Here is a 24717-nt window from a genome sequence, read left to right as displayed (position 1 = left end):
ATTTCTTCAATCTTCTTTATCTTATTTCCACTTATTCCACTAAACTCTTCTAAATTCCAAAACAACCCCCACAACTTAATCTTATTTTATTTCAAATCTTATTCTATTAAATATTAAAATAAGCCACTTTAATAAAACAACAACACCACACAAAAATCATATAAATCACATAAGTTATAAAAATAGGCTCTAAACTCAATAAAATAATCAAATAATTAAATAAGGCATTACACCTTTGCCAAACCCTCAAATTGTTTTTCCATGAGAACATCAAAATCACCAACACCTATAACTAATCTTCCATTTTCCTTCACACACTGGCCATGAACTGAATACTTAACTAATGAACCTATAATACCACTATGAACAAATTCAAAAGCAGAAACTTGTTTTTTGCAACTAAGCGTTTTCAAAATTTCACACAGTGTACCATTGATATCACCTTCAATTCGAGAGCATGTGTTGTCATCATCAACAAAAATGCTCACCAATTTACACAATTCAACAGAAAGATATCCGAGCTTCAGCGGAATATTGTTCATCGACCCTTTAAAAACATATATTGGTTCCACATATTTTGCTTTAATGTGCTTTGAAAGATTATACATAAAATCTTTGTCAAGTTTGCAAATTCGAATACTTGAAGATGCAGGAGATAGGCCATAAGAAAATGCATAACATGGACACTCAACTCTTGAATGAGAGTTTTCACGGAAATTCAATCGTGAAGATGTTTTCCCAGGTGATGAAAGTGACTTATGGCAAAATAGACACCTTCCTCAATAAACAACTTTATGAACTTGTCTGAAAAAAACTTCTGAAGGATTAACTCAACAATCTGTAAGGCTAATATTAACACATGATTATCCTTTCGAGTGAATACTCTGTCCAAACAACTGTTGTATAAACCAGATAATGTCAATTACATAAACAATTATATTTAATATTGTGACTCAAATGAACCAGAAAAGGATGCATGATTCACCTTGAAATGTTGGTGTTCTCGAGCAGTTCTACAAGCTTATCAGATTGGCTAAAATGAACTATCTTGTAAATAACAGAAAGGCATCCATGACAAACATATGTATTTGGATCTGAATTAACCACCTGTCAAGGGTGAAGTACAAATTAAAATGTAGCTTTTTATTTTTTATTTTTAGAAAAGGTCTGCGACAACAATTCATATTGCAATATCAAGGTTTTTGATGTCTCAGCGACTTTAATTGCTATTGAGTCCGCATCAACCACATTTGATCATTATTCTTCTTCTCAATATATGGCACAACCACAATTTAAAACCTTGATAATAACAAGAAAGTCAACCAACCTGGATCAACCGAGGAAGTGCATCCATCGCAAGCTTTTCTATGAGATACGGGCGATCAGCTAAAAATGATTCTTTGTCTAGCACTAGAGGATCATTCTGATTTTCAGTCACCTCAGGAAGAAGCACATTTAGCAGCTTGAGCACTTCATATCCCTAGCAAGAAAGAAACATCCCCAAATTATTCTCTTACTACAAATAAGAAAACTCACAATTCATACATGCTTAATTTTTTGTACAAGGGTATTACTAAGAAAATAAAATCACTTATAACAACTGCTATTCAGAATGAAACCAACCATAGTCATAAAAATAAATAAATCTTTTGACCCACCAAATATAATGGGGACGTGGAATTAAGACATTAAACATAAACACCAAATTCCATATGCCATATTATTGTTATTTATACATCACCAGATAATTTATCATAACTGTACAGAACCTTTACTTGAAAACATGAAATTAATCAATATTGTTATCATATTACAGAAAGATAAAACAGATACGAAGAATAAGCTGTGTTGTGAATTCGACGAAAAATCACACCAATAACAACTTGATGTGTGGAGCAAGAGATAATTAAGCAACCAAAATCAAAGCGTATGGAATAATAAAATACGAGCCAAAAGTAGAAAAACAACTGTGAGAAGAACAAAAGAAGAAGAAGAACACAAAGGAATTTGTTGACCCAGTTCGGTCCAATCTGACCTAGTCTGGGGGAGAGAGCAGCCCTCCGATCCACTATTTGATGAGTAACGTTACAAAGAGAAATCAATGGGTTACAAGAATAGTCTTCCGCCTAATTCTACCCAAAGTCCCAATCTCTTCCCGTAACCAAGAGACTCCAATCCTAATAGTGTTTCTCTCTATCTCAATCTCTCAAAGTTTGCTTTGATACAAGGTCTATATTTATAGTAAAAGTCCTGCTTAAAATCTATAACAAATCTGCCTAAAATTTGTAACAAATCTGTAACAAAAACTGTAACAAATCTGCTCCCAAAAATATGTTTTATTTTTATCCGCCAGCGCACCATCGTGCCACGATGCGACCCCATCGTGCCACGATTTTTCCAGTGCCTTGCCCAAAAAACTAAAACCTCCATCGTGCCGCGAAGCCCAGCTGTCGTGCCACGATTGTGCAGAAACCTGATTTTAAGTTAACTCTCACAATTCTCCACCTTGACTTCAAATCAGTGATGATGCCGATCATCAACCTCCTTGCTGCTCAAACCCTTGCTTCCCACTACTCCAAGTAGCTCCACAAGTTTACACCCTCAACCTCTTCAGCCATCGGAATGTCTTCCGCCTTCTCGAAGATGCTTGTAGTCCAACTACGCTAGGAATTTCAGGTAGTTCTACAAGACTATACCATAACCTCTTCAATACGAGATATCTCCCGCTTTCCTTGAAGATCTACTTATACCCAATCACCCTTGGCTTTTAGAGTAATCCACAAGTATACACCTCAACCCCTTCAGCCCTCGGAATATCTTCCGCCTTCTCGAAGGTCCTTGCAGTCCAACTACACTAGGAGTTTTAGGTAGTCCCACAAGCATTCACCATACCGTCTTCAACGCAGAACATCTTCCGCTTCCTTGAAGATCACCTTGCATCCAATCACCCTTGGCATTCTTTTAGAGTAATCTCGCAAGCCGTGCTACACATTCTCCAACTTCATGAAGAAATCCCTTGCTCACCATAGAGCATAGCACCCAAGGTCTTCATAGTCGTACCATTACCGGTGTGTTCAACTCCACCTCACGCTGAGCGTACTCTACCTCAACTAGCAAATGCGTACATCCCACTATGTCTTCAACCTTGAAACTCCACCTCAACAGGTAGATCATGAGTATTCTTACCACCGCCTCTCCAGGCTGATGTTGAGTGTTTAACGTCTCTCCAGACGACCCACCGCTCCACTAGGCATCAATCCCAAGGTGAGACACATCACCTTCTTCTTCCTCCAAACAACACCACACCATCAGAGCACCCGCATCCTCATAACCCTCAGAGACAATTTGTGCGGAATTACCATTAATCTCCGGACAATCCTTCTTGAAGTGACCCATCTTATGACAGTTAAAGCATTCAAACCTTGACTTGTTTCCACTCTTTCTCCGGTTACCTCTACCTCCACCATTCCCTCTTGTGACACTTAGGCCCTCACCGTGTTCATGAGTCAAGTCCTTGGACTTGGTCAACTCCTTGGTTCTCAAAGCCGCTTGAACTTCTTCCAAGGTAACAGTGCCTTCCTTGCCATAGAGCATGGTATCTTTGAACGATTCAAAAGATTTCGGTAGAGCACACAACAAGAGTATAGCTTTATCCTCGTCCTCAAGTTGCACCTCAATATTCTCCAAGTCATCTAGGATTTTGTTGAACTCCGTAAGTTGCTCCATGATGGCCTTTGACTCTACCATCCTGAATGAGTAGAGTTGTTGCTTTAGGAATTGCCGATGAGCCAAAGACTTTGTCATATACAAAGATTCCAACTTTGCCCATATTGATGCCGCGGTTGCTTCCTTTGCTACTTCTCTCAAAACTTTATCCCCGAGGCACAAGACAACGGCACTCCGGGCCTTGTCCACCATCTCGGTCTTCTCCGCTTGTGACATGGTGACCGGTAACGAACCTTCACCCTTCAAAGCTTTCTCACACTTCTGCTGTATTAACACCGCTTCCATCTTTACCTTCCATAACCCGAAATCGTTATCTCCGGTAAACTTCTCGATATCCCACTTTGAACCCATGGTACTTAATTATCCTTCGACCCTTTGCCCCACGGTGGGCGCCAATTGTTGTGAATTCGACGAAAAATCACACCAATAACAACTTGATGTGTGGAGCAAGGGATAATTAAGCAACCAAAATCAAAGCGTATGGAATAATAAAATACGAGCCAAAAGTAGAAAAAACAACTGTGAGAAGAACAAAAGAAGAAGAAGAACACAAAGGAATTTGTTGACCCAGTTCGGTCCAATCTGACCTAGTCTGGGGGAGAGAGCAGCCCTCCGATCCACTATTTGATGAGTAACGTTACAAAGAGAAATCAATGGGTTACAAGAATAGTCTTCCGCCTAATTCTACCCAAAGTCTCAATCTCTTCCCGTAACCAAGAGACTCCAATCCTAATAGTGTTTCTCTCTATCTCAATCTCTCAAAGTTTGCTTTGATACAAGGTCTATATTTATAGTAAAAGTCCTGCTTAAAATCTATAACAAATCTGCCTAAAATTTGTAACAAATCTGTAACAAAAACTGTAACAAATCTGCTCCCAAAAATATGTTTTATTTTTATCCGCCAGCGCACCATCGTGCCACGATGCGACCCCATCGTGCCACGATTTTTCCAGTGCCTTGCCCAAAAAACTAAAACCTGCATCGTGCCGCGAAGCCCAGCTGTCGTGCCACGATTGTGCAGAAACCTGATTTTAAGTTAACTCTCACAAGCTGCATACCATAATGTAACTTCCACAAACGAGCAGCACTGCCGACGTACTATTCGAGAGGCCAAGAAGAGGCAGTATATCTATCAATAGACTGCTTACGTTTTGATCATGTAATGTCCTGAAGGCTTTAACTGAACCCGCAGAAAGATTACCGAGAAATATTATCAATCCCTAACAGGCAAAGTTAATGGTTACCAAATCATGAATTGGAAGACCTATTTTTTGAATTGTAAATCAAATCTATTTATAACTTGTGAATACATATAATTAAAACAAGTGGCAAGCAAGCAAGTGATACGCAAAAACATTAATTGATATATTATGTATGAACGTCAAAATCATTCAAGATAAGTCACAAAACAAAATGACAAAATAAAAATTGGTGTTAGGATTCATGTCTAACAAAGATAGCTCGATTATTCATTTAGATTGAGTTTTGTTATGATTCGAAATACAACTCACATGTATATTATAATACTGATAACCAAGAATCGATTCTTATATCATATTATCATTCTCAAAATCCACAAGAAGAAGGGAAAAATAGCGAATCAAATTTTTTGCTTACGGTATAAATTAATGGAGATAAGGCTCTCTGACTCTGATTAGTTAAACTTAAGAGATGTATGACTTTTTCAATCAACCCATCCGCACAAAATTCATCCAAAATTTCAGGTGACTTAGCAGCACAGTACTTCACTGTCATAATTAAGCAGGAAACAACTTTTTCGACCAGCTGGTGAATTAAATTTTTATATCAGTAAAAATCAGAAAAGTAAAATATACTCACAAATGAGACAAATCCACTGAAAAATAATAATCTCTAATCCAATTAGTGGTACCTGAGGATCCTCATACTGAAGAAGATTGCATAATATTGGAATAGCCTCCACGCAAACTAAAGGAACGGGGCTTTCAAAGTGCAGTGTCTCTAAATATATCCTTTCCACAATAGAAACGGCCACTCTCTGATGAAAGGGTGGAAGAATAAGTAAAGCATGAATATAATTCTTATATGACTCTAACAACTAAAAGTTCAAACTAAATTGGTTATTAAAGTATGACAAGAAATCGTGATCACTTCTAATATGAAAATGATGATATACAATAATCAGTTAGAAGCTAACTTGTATTTTTGTTGAGAAGAAATCAATAGAATTCAGAATAGACATGGTAGCCCCAGCTTTTAAGCAAGCAATTGGTTGTTGTAGTGATATTTCCTCCAAGGCTTGTATACACTGCTTAAATGCAACATCAATAGTAATCTTAAATTCCTGTAATTCTATTTGAGATGAAAAATGAACATAAAGGTACTAGCAACACACTCTTAACATTCTCTCTTGAACACACTCCATTGGAGTAGGACTCAATATCAACTATCAGGAGAAAGCGTTGAAAAGAGTGTTGAAAAGTGCGTTGTTAACATTTTTAATATAAGAAAATTAGTTAGCTAGGACCAAAGTGAAGACCTGTTCGGCTACTTCTTGATACTCAAATGTATGTAATCTTTGACATAAAACAGGAAGAGCATCAAGGCTAACAAATAAACCAGCTAATTCAGGAATCTTCTCACATAGATAGGTGATGACCCTCGCAGACAACAAGATTACATCAGGGTCAGTGTCATGCTTCAGCAATTTGACAAGTTTTGGTGGAAATGAGTCAAAACTTGTGTCGCGGGTTGAACCATTTCGATTATAACATGATAAAATTCTACAAAGTTTAGTAAGTGCATCTACTCCATCCGAAGGTTCAGTCTGTGCGCTTGATATATTTTTTCCATGTTGCCTATGATCATAGCCATCTTGTTGTTGCACATCCCTTGGAGAACTTGCACAGCACAACTGTGATATTCATCAGTTTCCTGACCTGAGTGTGTGGAACTCATTTTGTTTTGAACTAATGAATTTGAAGAAATTGGTCTTAAATTTATAAATTATGCCTTGATTACCAATCAACTGTTTCTACTTCCCAATGAAAATAGACCTTCTGTATAGATAAAAAATTTAGTTAGATTTTCATTCACTGGCATAAATTCAGAACAAAAATAGTATACTGTATGTTTTGGAAGGAAAGTTCATAATTTCTATCTATAGCAACCAAACCCTATTATTAAAAACTTATCTCATAATTTAAATAGCACAACTAATCAAATTTATTGATTTTCAACACTACCCCACCAGTCAAATTAATCATCAACGTAACATAACCAAACTTCCTAAAAGAGTTCTTGGAGAAAGATCAGCCTAAACAAACCAAACACAAGAACAATGTACACACACGTATGTCATTATTAAATGAAGAAAAGGAACAAAATAATGTCCAAAGTGTAGCAAAAAAAAAACATTATTGACCACAAAAAAGGAATTCGACTCATTTAAAGCGCAAAAACTATACAACAACAACAACCAAGTCTTATGTCATCAAGTGCGGTTTACTACATGGATCAAACGACACCATAATGCTATAATAATATAATAATCTAGTTTCCGGCTACAGTGTTACTTAACTTTGAAATTGCTTTTATATAATGGTATAATAATATACACTTGTATTCCGTCTTATCTTGACACTTTTGATCTCTTAAGCTACAAAGGAAGCTTAGTTAACAATAAAAGTTGTCAAACAACAGTTAAAATATATTTACTTCAATCATTTATTTGTTAACCTTGATGCTCTTTTCTCCTTTATGTCAAAGATTATATGCTATTGGGTATCAAGAGGTAGTTGAACAGGTCTTTGCTTTGGCGTTGGCTAAACTACTTTGTTTATTTGCTAACGCTTTAGTTGAAATTGAGTCCTATCAAGTTCAATTTTCATCTCAAATAGAAATACAGGAATTTAAGAATATTATTGATGTTGCATTTATGCAGTTTATACAAGCCTTGGAGAAAAATAACCACAACATCCACTTGCTTGCTTAAAGGCCGGGGCTACCATATCAATACTGTTTAACTAAAAGTGATAAAATACAATTCACATTAGATAAAAATTTCTATTAAGCTTCACATAAAACTTTTAGAATAAAATCATACCAACACAATTCATCTTACTTCAAATGTAATTTTGATCAAATCATCAAAATCAAGTTGATTCAAAATCTCATTTAAAATGCTCACTCAATAAAAATACCACATCACTGTCATCCAAAAAAAAAAACCCAAACATCTTCATCCATTATTGTACACCAAAATAAGGATCGAAAAAATATACCAATTTATGCTTACAATCAGCTACCTAAATTCTTAAGCCTTTGCCAAGCCGCCAGAAGGAATCAAGACTAACATGGGTCCAGCACTTACAAATGTAACTTTGAAATAAATAATTTTACTCCACACATAATATACAAACCATAATTTTAGAGAGAAAAAAAATCAGGACACAAGAACCAATGTGTCTTATGCCAGTATTAACATTACATGAAATACATTCAATTATGCCGACGGCATTTAGTAAAGCTCTACCAGCACCGAACTGAAAACACCGCAACCACTGTGAGAAGATCAATTGGCTTATTACCTACTCTGGACCTTGCATAGGAACCATCATATGTTGACCCTGAGATCAAAGAATAAAAAAAGTATCAATATAAAGAAATCTTTATCCATAGAAAGTTACATCTCCTATATCAACATAAATTCCTTAAACTGATATAAAATCATAAACAGAAGAGGAAAAACATCCATATTATGATTGCTCAATATCATGTGAACACATTGTTAAGCCACACAACTCTCCCATGGTGGTTGGGTCTAGAGGAGAGACTAGTCTAAACACGTGACAAACTACGGTTCAGATCCCAACGGGAAAGACGCCTGTATTTAGTGTGTGATGCATGCTCCTCGAACATGGTTGGCCTCTTAACAGAAAGACTAAGAGACATGTGTTAACAAATAAAGGCTCTCCTACCAAATAAGTATTTTCTGGGATGGGCATACTCATAAGAGCTCAAGTCGTTACAATTTTTACCTCCAGGAAAAGTCAGCTGATGAAAAGGGGACAACCTACAAGGAAGTAAACTAGGAAAGGAATAGTCTTCAAAGAGTCGAAGTGAAAGTAATTCTAACTAGACAGCCATCATGGATACTAACTTTAAAGGTGACATCTTAAGACCGTTGGACCAGTATAATTGTTTTAATAAAAACTTGGTATCTAATTAGCTGTTTTTTTTTTGGTATGGGGTAGCAGTATATCCATTTCTAGATTTTGTGTCGCAAGTGACACTGGTTCCAATTTTTGAAGCGTATGCAATGTCATGATCCACATGGATTGAAGACGCTACATGAGCTATAGGACTATCCACCCAAAAAAACTAGTTTTTTAGGATAGGCTCTCCTTATGAGCTTGGGTCATAAACACAAGAAAATAATCAGACCAATCTGTCACATGCAGGGAAAAGCGATTACGAAAAGCACCACTTTCACCTTTAAAGGCGAGTAACAAATTATTTTCAAAACCATTGTTCCAGCACTGAAAATATAGTTATATTAGTGGCTTGGCGATATTGATATTTATTATATTTAATATAGTATGATCTTTTAGTATCATTAGAAGTTATGATAGGATTGCATTCCTATTTAGATCATATCTCATATATATAAATAGTTGGTTTTCATTCCTTTCAATATTATGAAAAATATTCATATTCAAAATGGTATCTAGAGCTAGGTTTTTCTTTGGGTTCTGCCGACAAGGCTAACCCTAGTTTTTTAGTCTGTTTGGTCTCAAGTCAGCTGTGAGAGCACAACCACCGCTGACAGTTGTCAGAGCCACCGACATAGACACTCACTCTTATTTCCTAAGGACCCTTTGTACAGAGTCCCACTTCGTGTGTTCGGCTCTACATGTTTTGTTCATGATCTCACTCCTAGTCGCGATAAATTGTCTGCACGAGCTGTCAAATGTGTGTTTTTGGGCTATTCTAGAACCCAAAAGGGGTATCGGTGTTATTCTCCATCTACACGTCGCTTTTATACGAGCTGTCAAATGTGTGTTTTTGGGCTATTCTAGAACCCAAAAGGGGTATCGGTGTTATTCTCCATCTACACGTCGCTTTTATATTTCAGCAGATGTTACTTTCTTCGAGGATACACCATTCTTTGCTTCACCTACTACAACTAGTTCTACAACAGATGTTACCGATTCTCAAGTGATATCTATTCCTCTATTTCACCCAAATATTTGAGCCACCTGTCTCTACTCAAAGTTCTCCACAGTTACAAGTTAACCCTGAGTTCCGCCGTTACGGTAATATTTATGAGCGTCGACATGTTGAAGCTCCAGAAACATCTCCTATTGATTCCTAGTGATTCAACTCCGAAGACTATTACTACTGATTCAAGTGATTCAGCTACTGCTCCAATCTCCTCTCCTGTTGTGGTCCCACACGAGCCTTCTAATGACTTACCTATTTCTCTTCATAAAGGTAAAAGGTCAACTGCTAATCCTCATCATGTCTACAACTTTGAGTTACCACAGACTGTCTCCTTCCTACTTTGCTTTTGTTTCTACTCTGTCATCTGTCTCAATTCCTAAGACAGTTCATGAAGCATTATCTCACCAAGGATGGAAACAAGCCATGATTGATGAAATGGTAGCTTTAGAATCCAACCATACTTGGGAGCTTGTTCCACCTCCTCCTGGAAAATCTGTTGTTGGTTGCAGGTGGGTGTTTAATGTCAAAGTGGGACCTGACGGACAAGTTGATCGATTAAAGGCTCGATTAGTGGCTAAAGGCTGTACTCAGGTCTATGGTCAAGATTACAGTGATACCTTCTCACCAATTGCGAAGATGACATCTGTTCACCTCTTTACAACTATGGCCGCCATGAAATGTTGCCTTTATTTCAGTTGGATATCAAGAATGCTTTCTTGCATGGTGACTTAGAAGAAGAGATTTATATGGAGCAACCTCCTGGGTTTGTTGCTCAGGAGGCGTAGTCTGGTATGCAAATTGCAGAAGTCCTTATATGGCCTGCAACAATCACCTCGGGCATGGTTTGGTCGATTTAGCAAAGCTTTGCAGCAGTTTGGGATGACCCGTTGCGAATCAGATCATTCTGTCTTTCTTAAATGTTCATCATCAAATCAATATATCTATATCTTGTAGTTTATGTTGATGATATTGTGATTACAGGTGATGATTACGAAGGTATTAAAGCATTAAAACAACACCTATTTCAAAACTTTCAGACTAAGGACTTAGGTCCTCTACGTTACTTTCTTGGGATTGAGGTGGCTCAATCAAAGTCAGGCATTGCTATCTCTCAGAGAAAATATGCCCTTGATATTTTAGAGGAGACAGGTCTTATAGATTGCAAACCGGCCGACACTCCTATGGATCCTAATGTGAAGCTCCTTCCTGACCAGGGGGAGCCTTATTCCGATCCAGGAAGATACCGGAGACTAGTGGGAAAATTGAATTATCTTACCCCAACAAGACCTGACATATCTTTTCCAGTTAGTGTAGTAAGTCATATCCTTAACTCTCCGTGTGACAATCATTGGAATGCAACCCATTTGGGGTTGGCCTAGTGGTTGGCTTGGGATCTTGGAGTTTGCTCCTCCAGAGGTCTCAGGTTCGATTCCCTCTGGTGCCAATTTCGGTGGGCTAAGTCCATACAGAGCTTGCTCTGGCTTTAAACGGGGCCCCCGCAAGTGGGCGGTGGGATTGGTCCCCTCGGATTAGTCGATTCTTGGATCGGATACCGAGTTTTCAAAAAAAAATAAATCATTGGAATGCAGTTGTTCGAATTCTTAAGTACATCAAAAGAGCACCCGGAAAAGGACTTGTTTTCAGTGATAGAGGCCACACTAATATCGTTGGGTATTCAGATGCCGATTGGGCAGGTGATGTGAGTGATAGATGGTCTACTCCTGGTTATTGTATTTTTGTGGGTGGAAATCTCATTTCATGGAAGAGCAAACAGTCGTTGCTCGATCAAGTACAGAAGTCGAGTATCGAGCAATGGCTCATGCTACAAGTGAGCTTGTGTGGTTAAAACATTTACTGCAAGAATTAAGTTTTTGCGAGGTTGGTCAGATGGAACTCGTATGTGATAATCAATCAGCTTTACACCTCTCCTCCAATCCGGTTTTTCACGAGAGAACAAAGCATATAGAAGTCGACTGTCATTTCATTAGGGAAAAGATTCTCTCTGGAGTCATCAAAACCTCATTTGTCAATTCTAAGGATCAACTTGCAGATATCTTTACTAAATCTTTACGAAGTCTTCGGATAACTTACATATGTGACAAGATGGATATGCTCCACCTTGAGGGAGAGTGTTGAGATATTGATATTTATTATATTTAATATAGTATGATCCGTTAGTATCATTAGGAGTTATGATAGGATTGCATTCCTATTTAGATCATATCTCATGTATATAAATAGTTGGTTTTCATTCCTTTCAATATTATGAGAAATATTCATATTCAAAAGACTTCAATGGCACATCAGTTTAAAATTGGTGTACTGGTGCACCACTAGCAAGAATGGCTACAGCAAGTATTGTAAGTTAATTCAAAATCCTTTATATCACAGTGCTTATAAATGATCAAATTATAAATTGGTCCTTCTAGAAATTAGGATATGACTTTGAGCATCGTGTTCGTAGAAGCTCATACAGAGGGACAGTGCACTGAAGAGATTTGAGGAATTTGGGTCTAGTTGTGGGTGAAGAGCGGTGGCTCCAATTGTTGAAGCAGATTTGGGGTGTAGTGTGTTGCATTTGTAGCGTTCTTGCTGATGATGTGCTCCACCAAGGCTGGACAATGGTGGTATGGTTAACAATGGTTGAGGTTGTTGATAACGGTTGTTGAGTAGTATGTTAGGGTCATAGCTTTTCTATGAGATGATTTTCATGGTTTTCTAGTTTCGTAGACCATAGATTGCAGGGACTTGACTAATATCTATATGTATTTTGACTTTTATATTCTAATTGACTCCTATATATGCTTTTTTTTAGGCCTCCCCGTCATAGTAATGGGCAGAATTGAAGTGCTGTTTGCAGGTGTGGCAATGGCTTTGCTGCAAGTGCATGCTGAAGTGTTTTGGTAAATTTGAAACTGATACGGAGCACATGATGACAAGTACATAAATCATTTTCAAATAATATTTTGACTTGCCTATTCAATCAATTATAAATTACTAATCATATGTCCGATGTGATCCGAAATATAGGCCAAGGGAAATTAGCAAAATCTAATGATAATGTGTTGATATCCAAGTCAGAATTCCAACAGACAAGCTTAAGATTAAATATATAGGAAACATTTGGAAGATATTATTTGGGAAACAGTTCATAAAAATAGCTTATAAATCACAATATACTCAAGCTGTTTTCATCTTACTATTCTGATAAACTCGCCAATATAGCTTATGAAAACGGTTTACGCATCTCTTCCCATTCACCCCAAAGTTTATTTTTAGAGTGAAAAAAATGTTGGAATCACATACAACTTCCAACATACATATTCAAACACAAATTAGTGTTATTGAATTTAAGCACTTGTTACATAAGTTGACATATGATAAAAAAAAAATCCCCATTCACACACCCATGTTGATTAGCTTAAAAAAACCTTTTTTTTTTCATTGGGGTGTGAACTTCTTTTATTTTGAAATGGCTAATGTTAGTATTATGTTGGGAGTGGGGATCACTACGCTCCTTAACTCCCCCACCCAAGCTACCAAACCATCCTCCCCAGCCAACAATTACAAGATCCACAAAACCTAATTTAACCCTAATACATTTTGTAAATGAATGTTTAGAAAGCCCAGGGTGGCAGGGACCATATAGCAGCATTAACATTTTTATTGTTTATAGAATTCATGTAGGAAGAAGTATTACCAAAAAAAAAAAAAATAATTCATGTAGGAAGAAGAATCTCAAACAACTCATAGAGCCCACACAACTTACTTTAATGGATGCATTGATGTGAGCTACCAACCAAAAGGGGAGAATTCATTGATAAGTTAACAGACACTTAAATTGTACCATGGACCTTTTTCTATGGGTAGATTAAAATTTCGAACCAAAACAGTAAGAGAGCAAACAATGTGTGAATCAATGTAATAAAAGCCAAGTAAAAAAAGCTTTTTATAGAAAAGGGGACTTGAACATAGAAAGTTCTGTAAAATGGAAGCATCGGTGAATCCCATTTTATTTTTGTCATGATTAATATGTGTTGTGTGCTAGTAGGGGTTGGGGGGGCAATATTTATGTGAAATCGAGAACTATAAATCATCATATTTATTCGTATGGAAATTGCAATTCATAGTTTTAGCAACAACATTGACATTTTCTTTTGTTAACATTCAATACAACAGCCTAGCATTTTAGAGAGTAGTGTTACCTGAGAATTTGTGTAGGAAACACCTTGTGAGAAAGAACCTTGATGAACAAGCTGCAATTTCAACAAAATATGACAAAATCAGATACTACTTTTCTAATTGTTTCTAGGGGTGTGTTCTCCGGCTATAAAATCACGCATAATTTGTGTGTGTGTGTGTGTGTTTACTACCTGAGGATTAGAACCTTGTTGAACGTCTTTCTTGCCAGATGTGTCTCCACCCTTGGCAGAGCCCTTAGTATCACCCTGAAACACCACAAATTGCAAAACCATAAAACATAGATCGGCGCACACCAAAAAATCACAGAAACCTATTCCAAAACATTGAAAGTGTGAAACTTTTTTACACATTAAACCAATCAAATCACGCCAGATAGATATTTGTGTAGATACTTTAGTAACTAGCCTATAAAAGTGGTACAATGACGTGATTTGGTTAGATGTATGTGTAAGAAAACTTTACACCATCAGTGCAAAAAAACTAATCTCAAACAACAACTGTTAAGCTGCAAATATATTCAAGTTCAAGCAATGAAAGAAAGGATTTGAAATTACCTCCATCTGCAACATTTCCAATCGACCCATGACAAAGCAATGAAAAAAAAAATTACCATCAGTTAAAAAGCACATGAGCAATAAAATTACTATAAAACTAAAAACTTGAAATTAATTCCGTATACATTGTCAGAGGACCCAATTCACATTAATTTTCACTGGGGACCAGAAAAGCTTATAAAGTACCAGTAAAAGTAAGAAAGTTGAAGAAAAAAAAAGTAAATTTAAGAAATGACCTAACCTCTCTGTATCTTGTAAGGTAAATCTTAAGAGGATCAATATAATCCTCAAACCCTAAAGTAGCCATCGCCCAAAGCAAATCATCACCGTTAATCGTCTTCCTCTTCTCTCTCTGACACTTATCAGAGGCCCTAAACAATTAAACATCAAATTAATGAAAATCAAACTAAAAAGTAAGAAAAGGAAAGTAAGGATGATTTGAAAATCGTACTCGCTGGTGATGAAGCTGATGAACTCGGAGACGCATTCCTGAACGGTTTCCTTAGCATCTTTAGCGATTTTACCATTAGCAGGAAGAGCTTTTTTCATGATGCGGCTGATGTTGGCGATAGGAAGGAAACGGTCTTGTTCACGGATGTTGGAACGAGGACTGTGTTCGCCGCTTTCGTGGCTGCCGCCGCCAGGACTCGCCGGAGTTTCGGACATATCGTCGGAACCCTAACATGGTGAAATTAATTATAGATCGATGAGAAAAGGATGAAACCCTAGAGTTAGAGAGAGAAGGAGAATGAGAATATAGTAGTTGTTATAGTTTTGGAGGGATAATAATATAAAGATACCTGAATATTATGTTTGTATTTGGCGCGAGCGTAGATCGGTAAGAATGGAGAGAGAATCGGACGCTGGAGAAGAAAGGAAGGAGGAGGACGATTGAGATTACAGAATGAGACCTATCACCACCGTTCGTTTTCTTTTATTATTGCCACTCTCCGAGTTCGCTTTTTCTATTCTTTTTTTAAACCTTTTTTTATATTAAAAATCTAATTTTTTTAATTGATTTTAATTATTTTAAGTAAAAAAATATTATAAATACCCCACCCCTGGCCTAAAAAGTTAAACATAAATAGAATTATTATTTTTCTTCTATTCTTAATAGAATTTTCATTAAATAACAAGATCGATAGAATTCACACCTAAGAAATTGTTACAAATGAGAATGTTTAATAAACAAAAAGAAAATTTCATTATAACTATGTGGGAAGAAATAGAATAAGTATGATGTGTAAGAAGGTGTTTGCATATTTATTTTTGTGGTGCGGTCAATATAATAATATAATCTAAGGTGAATATTAGAAATTAGAGTATGTAAACGATGTGTACAAATATATGTTGCTGGAAAGAAATATTAATAACAAAATATTAACATGTATTTTTAAGACACGTATTATTAATTTTATTAGTAGAAATTATGTGTTATAAATTGTGTCACTTTATTTTACCAAAAGTTGAACATTAATTTTTCTTGACTATAAGAAAATCTTTAAGACAAATATTGGCATGGCCGTAATAATATAAATATATGAATCATGTTCAGTATTTTTTTTTACCAAATAGATTAGACTGAATACAATACGGCTAGTAGAAGAGATATTGCAGCTGGTAGTGGGGGCTTGTTTTGCAATCATGATGAGAAGTGGCTTGAAGGTCACTCTCAAATTTTGGATCGATACAGTGTGTATAGAGTTGAACTTTTAGAAATCCTTTACAATCTTCAAATCGTTAGAGATAGAGGTTTTTCAAAGGTGGAGCTACATTTCTTTCAAAAAAAAGTGGAGCTACATGTTGATTCCAGTGTGATAGTGCATACATTGCAGTTTCGGAAGGATGGAAGTCTTGTTGGTTGGTGACTCATCCAAAAAATTCGTAGATTGTTAGCTTTGGAGTGGAAAATTAAAGTGTGTCATTCTTATCGCGAGACAAACACATGTGCAGATGCACTTGCATACATAGGGTGTGATCATGGTTTTGGTCTGCGGGTGTATGAAGCGTGCCCAGCTAAGTTTAATTTGTTGATGCTAGCTGATGTTACGGAAATAACGACCCCTAAAGTTGTCACTGTTTAGTTTTTTCTTCTGCTGGGCTTAGGCTCCTTTGTTAAAAAAAAAAAAAATAATAATGTTTTTGGCGTAAAAAAGAAAAAATAAAACACGAGTTTGAGTTTTTCCGTAAAAAAAGAAAGAGTTTGAGTTTTTTTGGGTTGAATGTCATTAATGATTCTGACAAGGTGCGTTATTCGACCACGTGTTGGCTGTTGGAACTATATGTACTCGACAAGGTGACTTTTAGGCTTGGCCGCTTCGTTTGTTTTTCACTCGATGTTCTTTGCTCCTCTCTTATTTAGAAAGAAAAAGTTCTGAAGTGTACATACACAATTATAGGTACTTTTCTGTACTCCCTTTTAAATTGAAATGAGATTATTTATAAAATAAAAATAGAAATATGTGAATTTTGGTACCTTAATAGTGTGAAATATTTTAAACTTTTAATCAGTTAAGGTCCTTATGTTAGATAGTAGATAAATATAATTAAATCCAAAAACTCGTAGCAATCCAACAGCTCCTATTGGGCATGAACACTATGTATAGCAGATTGTTGGATATAAAAATAAAATGTATAGCAAATTTAAACTATACTCCCTCCGTCCCAAATTATATGTCGCTTTGGAAAAAAAATTTGTCCCAAATTATATGTCGCTTTACAATACCAATGAAATATTAATGTTAGTTTTCCTATTATATCCTTAAGTATTAATTACTCTCTCTTCTTTTAATTATTTTATCTTTTCCATACCATTTATTAAGGATAATTTTGTAAAACAACTCATAATTTCTCTTCCCCACACAATATTAATTACATTTCTTAATACGTGTGAAATGGCCAAAACGTCATACAATTTGGGACGGAGGGAGTATGTTACAAAAAAAAAATTTAAAATTTAAAATTTACGTGGAAAATTGTAGCTTTGAACTTTATGATGCATGATTGCTTACCATAAATTTGAAATTTACTAAATGAAAAACGAAAAGGTATTGTGCGAGAAATACAAAATTAAGAATAATATTATACTATATAAGTGTATTTTAAACCTCTCTTAATTTAGAGATCGAACTTAGATCTTGAGAAAATGACACTCTTACAAACCAATTCACACGAGTTTGGTTTAACATATGTTTGATTTTAAGATTATGGCTATATGTTGCCTATATATAATTGTGTGTTGGACTAGTATGAGTCGACCTTATGAAGAACAAGCGGTTACATATTATTAGGCATACCGATTGGTGGATTATGGACCAATATAGATACACATACCATATAACTCTTAATATTTCAAGTTTACTACCCTACTCAACACTACACTAGTTTGACTATTCAAGTCATACTAGCTCACCTCGCCCGAACCAGCTAGCTTGACCATTAAAGTCATACTAGCTCACCTCGTCCACCCAAGAGCTACCACATCACTAGTATGATTGTCCAAGTCATGTCAACTCACCTCACATAGGCATATCTTACCTAAGCATTAGCTTGATTGTTCTACAGTTCAAATCATGCATAGCTCGAATCAACCACATCAAGCTTACCATCAACTAGGTTGTGAAAGTCAGATGATTATGATCCTTTTCCAAATGCTTCAATTTTTGCTTGCGAAAGTTTGTCATTCGAGTTCGACATAACTTTAGATCAATTGTAAGAAATTTGAACTTTTAAGCGATCATGAGTTCGATCCCTGGCTCTAACATATGAATAAGAAATTTTGTATGATAAGTTGACACAAGATAAAAAAGAGTGCATTTTGTGTAACTATCCATAAAGCAAAATTCATTATTGTTAGCATAAGAAATCAATTTTTATTCTTTTAACTCCAGGACATGTTGGCTTCTGCCCATAAAGAAATTGGATAGTAAAACAATTTCATATTTTCTTACTTTACTGACATTTCAGCTCGTCTTCATAAAAAAAAAAATTGGATGATTAAGCATTTTTTATCAATGTATTAAGACTTTTATTCTTTATAGATAGATTACTAATGAAAAATAGATGTCCACTCTTTTTATTACCTTAATAAAAACCGGCAACAACAGTAGAAAAATGTGATCAAAGTATGTTAGGTCAATATTATACATTGTCAAATAGATCATTTATTATAAGCCGGAGGGGGTAAACTATAAACATTGTGAGTAATGCAGATTTTTCTCTTTTTTTTTTTTCTTTCTTTTTTACCAACGGCGATCTCTCAAATACTCCCTTGCAAAAAGCAAAAAGTTTCATGCACTTCAATTGGTTGGAAAATTTCTTTTGACCAATCAATTGAAAGGAGTTAGAAAGTCTCAAAGCCTATGAAGCAAATTCTACAAAAGATGTAGAAGGCTACTTATGTTAGCCTCTGATAGGACCAATCTATACCATTTAAACACCATACTCTCCTCTTTCTATATTATAAACTCTTCCACCCCGTTTATTTTCAATTGCCTAGTTTCACTTGACCATATAATCAATGAAGATAGTTCATCCCCTGATTTGAAAAGTTTCTTGCTATTGCCAATTTCTAAGATGTTGAGCTATTGTGGTCAACTGATCATTGCATCATGGTTCTCGAAATGGCGGGTTAAGCAAGCTAGGCTGGAGAACTCGAACAATTCAATGTATACAGTGCCATTGATGCATGAAAATGTATTGCACGTAAACTCCAGCATACATACACTTCATTTGGATGACAAGGAGCATCTAATATTAATCAGACCACAATATGAACACACTCAAAAGAAATACAAAATCAGAGAAAGAAATGAATAGAAAAACATTAGAAGAGAAATCTATCTTGCTGTAGGCTGTGCAATGGATTCATCAATTGAAAGGAAACTCTCGGCTCTGCCAAGATCCATTGAACCTATGTTCATGGAAGACTGAAAGGAATTTCTTGACGCCTCATCTGAATTACCTTCTCTTAATGTTTCAGCCTCTTTCTCAATAGATATTGCATCTTGGATCTCTTTTAAAACTTCCGAAATCGATGGTCGCATATCTCCATGAGGTTGAACACACATCAATGCTTTCTCTGCTATTTTCCACATTGATTGTAGGTCATAGTTGCTACCTAGCAAGGGATCAATAATTCCTTGTATATCTCCACTCTCAATGTGTAATTTTGCCTGTGAAACAATTGATGCTCAAAAACATACTTTAATACTCCAAATTGCAAAATTATAAGCTTGCAGAAAAATTAAAACTCACCCACTGTACTATGTTTCGGCAATGAAGGCCGAAACTTTCATTTGATATTGCTTCTTGACCAGATATGAGTTCAAGAAGAATTACACCGAAACTATAAACATCACTTTTGTCAGTTAACTGTTGGGAAATATAGTACCTAGATCAAGAAAGATGGAAAAAATTAAGTGAAGATTTGAGGTTACTTGGACCATAAGTCATTAAAAAATGAGAGAGAAATAATAATCTGTTTGCTAAAACACAAATGTTCATGGAAAATAGACAAATGCCTTACTCAGGATCAAGGTATCCTACTGTCCCACGAACTATGCTTGAAACATGGGAGACTCCATCAACAGCAAGTTTGGAAAGACCGAAATCTGAAACCTTGGCTCTCATCTGTCTGTCAAGAAGAATATTGCTGGTTTTCAAGTCTCTATGGATAACTACAGGAACACAACCTGTATGAAGGTATTCAATTCCTGGACAAGCACGGGAATAATATAGTTAATAACATGTAACTTATATCATATGGGAAGGGCTATTTGATTCTATTATCTTAAATAACGCATTATTAGTGTTAAATTCTGTAAAACGTATAAACCTTTGGCAGCATCTTCTGCGATCTCAAGACGTTTAATCCAATTGATACTCCGTCCATGCTCTAAAGTGCCTGCAAGAAATTCGAAAAATTTCAAGACACTGACTACTGACTTATGTTCTTAGATTTAAATCATGCAGGCTTACCATAAAGATGTTCCTTGAGAGTGCCATTATGCATGAACTCATACACAAGAATACTATTCTCTTCTTCTCGGCAATACCCAATAAGTTGTACCAAGTTTCTGTGATGTATTCTTGATAGAAGAGTCACCTGGATCAAAGAAAGATATAACATAAATATCATATCAATTGAACAAAAATAATAAGGATATCATAATGTTGAAATACTTAGAATGGTTTATTTAATGCAAGTTACCTCATTGGAGAACTCGCGTTTGCCTTGATAGGAATTATTCCTTAGAACTTTAACTGCTATCTCTTTTCCTTCTTTCAGTTTCCCATAGTATACAATTCCAAAACCACCAGAACCGATTCTTTTCTCAAAGTTGTTTGTAGCAGTTTCAATTTCGGCTAAACTGAAGCAGTGAGCAGCTTCTGCAGGATCATCACTCTTCCAAGAATCCGGCCTTTGAGTAGGGACAGCAGAAACTATGTGATCTATAAAGAGTGTAAACAAGTAAATCATTTTTTATCATCTCAAATATCCAACAATAACGGAATAAATAATCGTGCTTAGAATCCTACCTTTCTCGTAATATCTTCTCTTTCCTTTATGTATAACCAAACAAGATATAACAGTAGCCAAAAGTAGAACAGAAGCACCAACTGCTGAACCAATAATAATATACATGTGGCTCTTTATTCTGCTTTGTTTGTGAAGGTTAGTGTTTCCTGAGTAGCTGATGATGAAAAAAAATGTAGTTGTCATTATTTAGAGGGGAATTAGAAATTTGGAAAATGCTCTAAAAAAACATAATTAATTTGAACTACTTCATAAGATGCAACCAGCCATTAAGTTATTCCACTTTCTCATATGTAATGCTGAACGGTTTCATCTTATGTTTAAGTTAGAAAGTAAAAAATGTACTCACTTTAAAATCAAATCCTTGCTTAGTAGATGTGGTGGTACTTCTCCAGATAACATATTATTTTGAACATATCTGCAAACATCACAAGCATTACTCGAATTATAACAAAAGAATAAAGCAACAAAAGAATTATTTGGTGGATAAGTATATGTCCAATTGCTAAAATCACAATTCTATGCATCAAAAGTATACTTCAAAAGTATACTAATTTCTATTTTGATACAATAATAGATACTATATGTTCCAGATAACTTACAGTTCCCTCAAACTCGGAAGGTTCGCCAAAGAGGCTGGTAGCACACCGTTGAACTGATTATTTTCAAGATGACTGTAAGAGAAAAGGATTTCAATTAACTGGATACTACATGCGTAGAATGATGAAGGAAATAAGTTATCAGAAATTACATGATCTTTAAGTCCATGCACCCGGTAAAATCTGGTATTGGGCCGGTCAACATATTTCCATCAAGCCATCTGCATCCATGAATAAAATTACACCACTATCACGATTCAAGCTTGACAGATCAAACAAGAGACAAAATTAGAAAGCAATACCAAACTTACAGTTCAACCAAACCAACCAATTTGGTAATATCTGAAGGAATATTCCCAGTCAAGTTTTTCCCGGATAACAAGCTGCCACCACAAGGGACACAAGGTAACAATTACAACACCCTTACATTTCTCCTTTACCAATAGCAGGAAATCCACATATAGGCATAATTAAAACCTCAAAAAGATTAACCTTTACATTGAAATTATTCTTGGTTGTGGATCTGAGCTACAACGGATCCATGACCATGGAACAGGAAGACATGGATCACCTCCTTCTTGTGTCCAGTTTGCTGAAGAATAGTGAGAAAGCACTCCGGAAATAGCTTCAACTGCAAAATATCCAACCCTCAACAACATGAATTATAATTTTCCAATGCTTCAAACAAGATCTAGCTCGTAACGTTTTGCATTGCATCCAACATATTTATTAAATGGATTTTCTATTCTAAACTGTTTCAAATTAGCCAAACAACATTTCATGATCATACAATCAGATTAAGCTTCTCATTGAGGAACTTACCATCTGGTGAACCGTCGTTTTTCTCAAGATACTTATTTATCTCCATCGCATTTACGAGAGGTCCCTTGGATGAATCGGGCGTCTTGGCAAATTTAAAGGAGAGTACAAAAGGTAGGGATAGATTGGTAAATCCCGGTTCATAAAGGCGATATTTCCCAAAAGCATTTTCTTCAATATTTACAATAGCCTTGCTAATTTCAGGCTGGCCTGGAAGCACAAGCCTGAACTTTCTAGACTCGTTTGGACTCAAATCTTCAATCTCTGCAAAATACGTGACTGCCCAAGCATTGCCAGGAAACCCATCCAAATTCAACCGGTATGTTAGAGATCCATTTGTACCGACTACGGCTGTCTGCATCACTTTCACTGGTGGTACATCGTCTCTATTAACTAAAATTGGTACATTGGTAGAAACTTTCTCAGTTCCAACAGCAACATCAACAAGATAATTTGCTTTCTTCACAGAATCAGACTCCCAAATTCTATCAAAAGGGTCATCAGGATACCTGAAATGGAAGAAACATAAGCCTCTTACAAGACAGAAAACTGTTTCAAAACCAGCAAGATAAAGAATGGATTAAGGTACCTGATTGGAGCATCAGTCTCCGCACCAAAATTGATCCTTGCAGAGACACTAAGGTAAAATTGTTGCTCAAATTGTGTATAATAAATTGAACCATTGAATTGTCGAAGTTCAAGCGTAGATATAAACGGCTGTCCAGTTGTTGCATTTGATAAACAAACACTCACAGTTGAACTTGAAGCCAAAAATATAAGCTCTCTCATTTCTATAATATTAGCATCAGAAATGACAATAGTAGACCAATGTGTCGCACCAACAGAAATGTCAAATTTAGGATAGACATTATTATTGTCAAAATTCCCATACAGGAAAGAGGCCCTTAATAGGTACCTTGTCCTACTGATAACATCAAGCGTGTAGCAATATTTCCTGGAATCAGCAGGAAAGTGGCGTAGTGTGGTGTATTGCTTCCGTGTCTCGTTCACAACTGATATAGTGCTAATTTCACCATAAGTAAGCTTATTATCAGGAGTCCAATCAAGTCCAATATCATCAGTGAAACTTTCTGAACCTCCACAGTCCAAACTTACAAAACCTGCTCAAAATCACATACTTTCTCACTCAACAACATAGTCTAAAAGTATCCAAGGCTCTAGTTGGAAAAACAGCTTAATTAAGTGTTTAAAGACTAAGTGCTTATGTATAAGCTATTTGTGTGACAAAACATAAAGACAGATTGTTTTTACAAAAGCTATAAGTTGTTTTAATAAGCTATCCTAAAGAACTTATGAAAATAAGTTGAAAACAATTTATAGACATGCCCTAAACTATTTCCATAATATCTCCCAAACAAACTCACAAATGGTTATAGTAGTGGATAATGTCAAATAAGCCAATACAAAGAGCACAAAATGAACAACATAAAAACAAGGGGCATTGGAGAGACACGAAAACAAGGTTGTGAAAAAAGTAAATAAATATAATAATATATTATACATAGGAGAAAGTGAAATACCTTGCATGATCTGAGAAGAGGAAAAAGGGAGGAGGAGAAAGAGTGAGAGTGGCAGAGAGGGGAAGAATAGGAAGAAAAGAAGGTTAGTCTCCATTTCCAGGAAGTGTGTGAAGATGGAGGAGAGGAACTAAACAGGGAAGATAGAAAGCCACTTTATCACTCTCTCACTGCCAACCCCAAAGGGACACTAACAATACCACCTTTTCCAAATACTACTAGTATATTACTATATTCTTGTACTCAAGTATCTCTGTCTGTTCCTATGAACAAATATACTAGTGTCGTATATTAAATTTTGCATGTTTATGGCAAATATTTCAAAACTCAGTGAGAATAAAATATTTATTTATCCTCTAATTGTCACTCTCTTTCAATTTACTACTTTCCTAAAATATAAGTCAAAGTCGCTAGTAAGAGTTTTGTCAACAAAAAAAAACAAGGAAAATGCTACTAAGAGGTTAAAAAACTAAACATGGTAAACTATTTTGGAATTTGTATAGTCAACTTTTTTAATAGGTACAAAATGTTAAACT

General features: G+C 35.8%; 2 protein-coding genes across 2 annotated transcripts; both read right to left on the bottom strand.

Annotated features, from left to right (window-relative positions):
- Positions 1-7920: 7920 nt before the first annotated feature.
- Positions 7921-15649, bottom strand: LOC11421480 (nuclear transcription factor Y subunit B-10). The gene is made up of 7 exons (XM_003625527.4): positions 15488-15649; positions 15139-15365; positions 14929-15058; positions 14688-14693; positions 14304-14378; positions 14136-14186; positions 7921-8333 (listed from the first exon to the last, which is right to left on the bottom strand). Exons 2-7 carry the CDS (start codon positions 15351-15353, stop codon positions 8295-8297), a joined length of 516 nt encoding a protein of 171 aa, XP_003625575.1. The 5' UTR covers positions 15354-15365; positions 15488-15649; the 3' UTR covers positions 7921-8294.
- A 3691-nt stretch (positions 15650-19340) lies between these two features.
- On the bottom strand, positions 19341-24462 carry LOC11432928 (probable LRR receptor-like serine/threonine-protein kinase At1g67720). The gene is made up of 15 exons (XM_003625525.4): positions 24185-24462; positions 23233-23764; positions 22647-23152; positions 22323-22455; positions 22136-22207; positions 21977-22045; positions 21828-21899; positions 21575-21643; positions 21228-21382; positions 20899-21140; positions 20667-20793; positions 20524-20592; positions 20215-20401; positions 19944-20079; positions 19341-19861 (listed from the first exon to the last, which is right to left on the bottom strand). The coding sequence occupies exons 1-15, from the start codon at positions 24276-24278 to the stop codon at positions 19526-19528; spliced, it is 2799 nt and encodes a 932-aa protein (XP_003625573.1). The 5' UTR covers positions 24279-24462; the 3' UTR covers positions 19341-19525.
- Positions 24463-24717: the final 255 nt, after the last annotated feature.

The sequence above is a fragment of the Medicago truncatula genome, chromosome 7 (assembly GCF_003473485.1).
Source record: "Medicago truncatula cultivar Jemalong A17 chromosome 7, MtrunA17r5.0-ANR, whole genome shotgun sequence".
In the NCBI taxonomy this organism is placed as follows: domain Eukaryota; kingdom Viridiplantae; phylum Streptophyta; class Magnoliopsida; order Fabales; family Fabaceae; genus Medicago; species Medicago truncatula.
This window is presented reverse-complemented; position numbering and strand designations above follow the sequence as displayed.

Coding starts and splice junctions, on each gene's coding strand:
- LOC11421480 (XM_003625527.4), bottom strand. CDS start 15,353: ATGTCCGAAACTCCGGCGAGTCCTGGCGGCGGCAGCCACGAAAGCGGC. Junction 15,059..15,138: donor ATCAGCTTCATCACCAGCGA/GTACGATTTTCA, acceptor TTAATTGTTTAG/GGCCTCTGATAAGTGTCAGA. Junction 14,187..14,303: donor AACAAGGTTCTAATCCTCAG/GTAGTAAACACA, acceptor TTGAAATTGCAG/CTTGTTCATCAAGGTTCTTT.
- LOC11432928 (XM_003625525.4), bottom strand. CDS start 24,278: ATGGAGACTAACCTTCTTTTCTTCCTATTCTTCCCCTCTCTGCCACTC. Junction 23,765..24,184: donor CTCTTCTCAGATCATGCAAG/GTATTTCACTTT, acceptor GATTTTGAGCAG/GTTTTGTAAGTTTGGACTGT. Junction 21,900..21,976: donor TGCATGGACTTAAAGATCAT/GTAATTTCTGAT, acceptor TTTCTCTTACAG/TCATCTTGAAAATAATCAGT.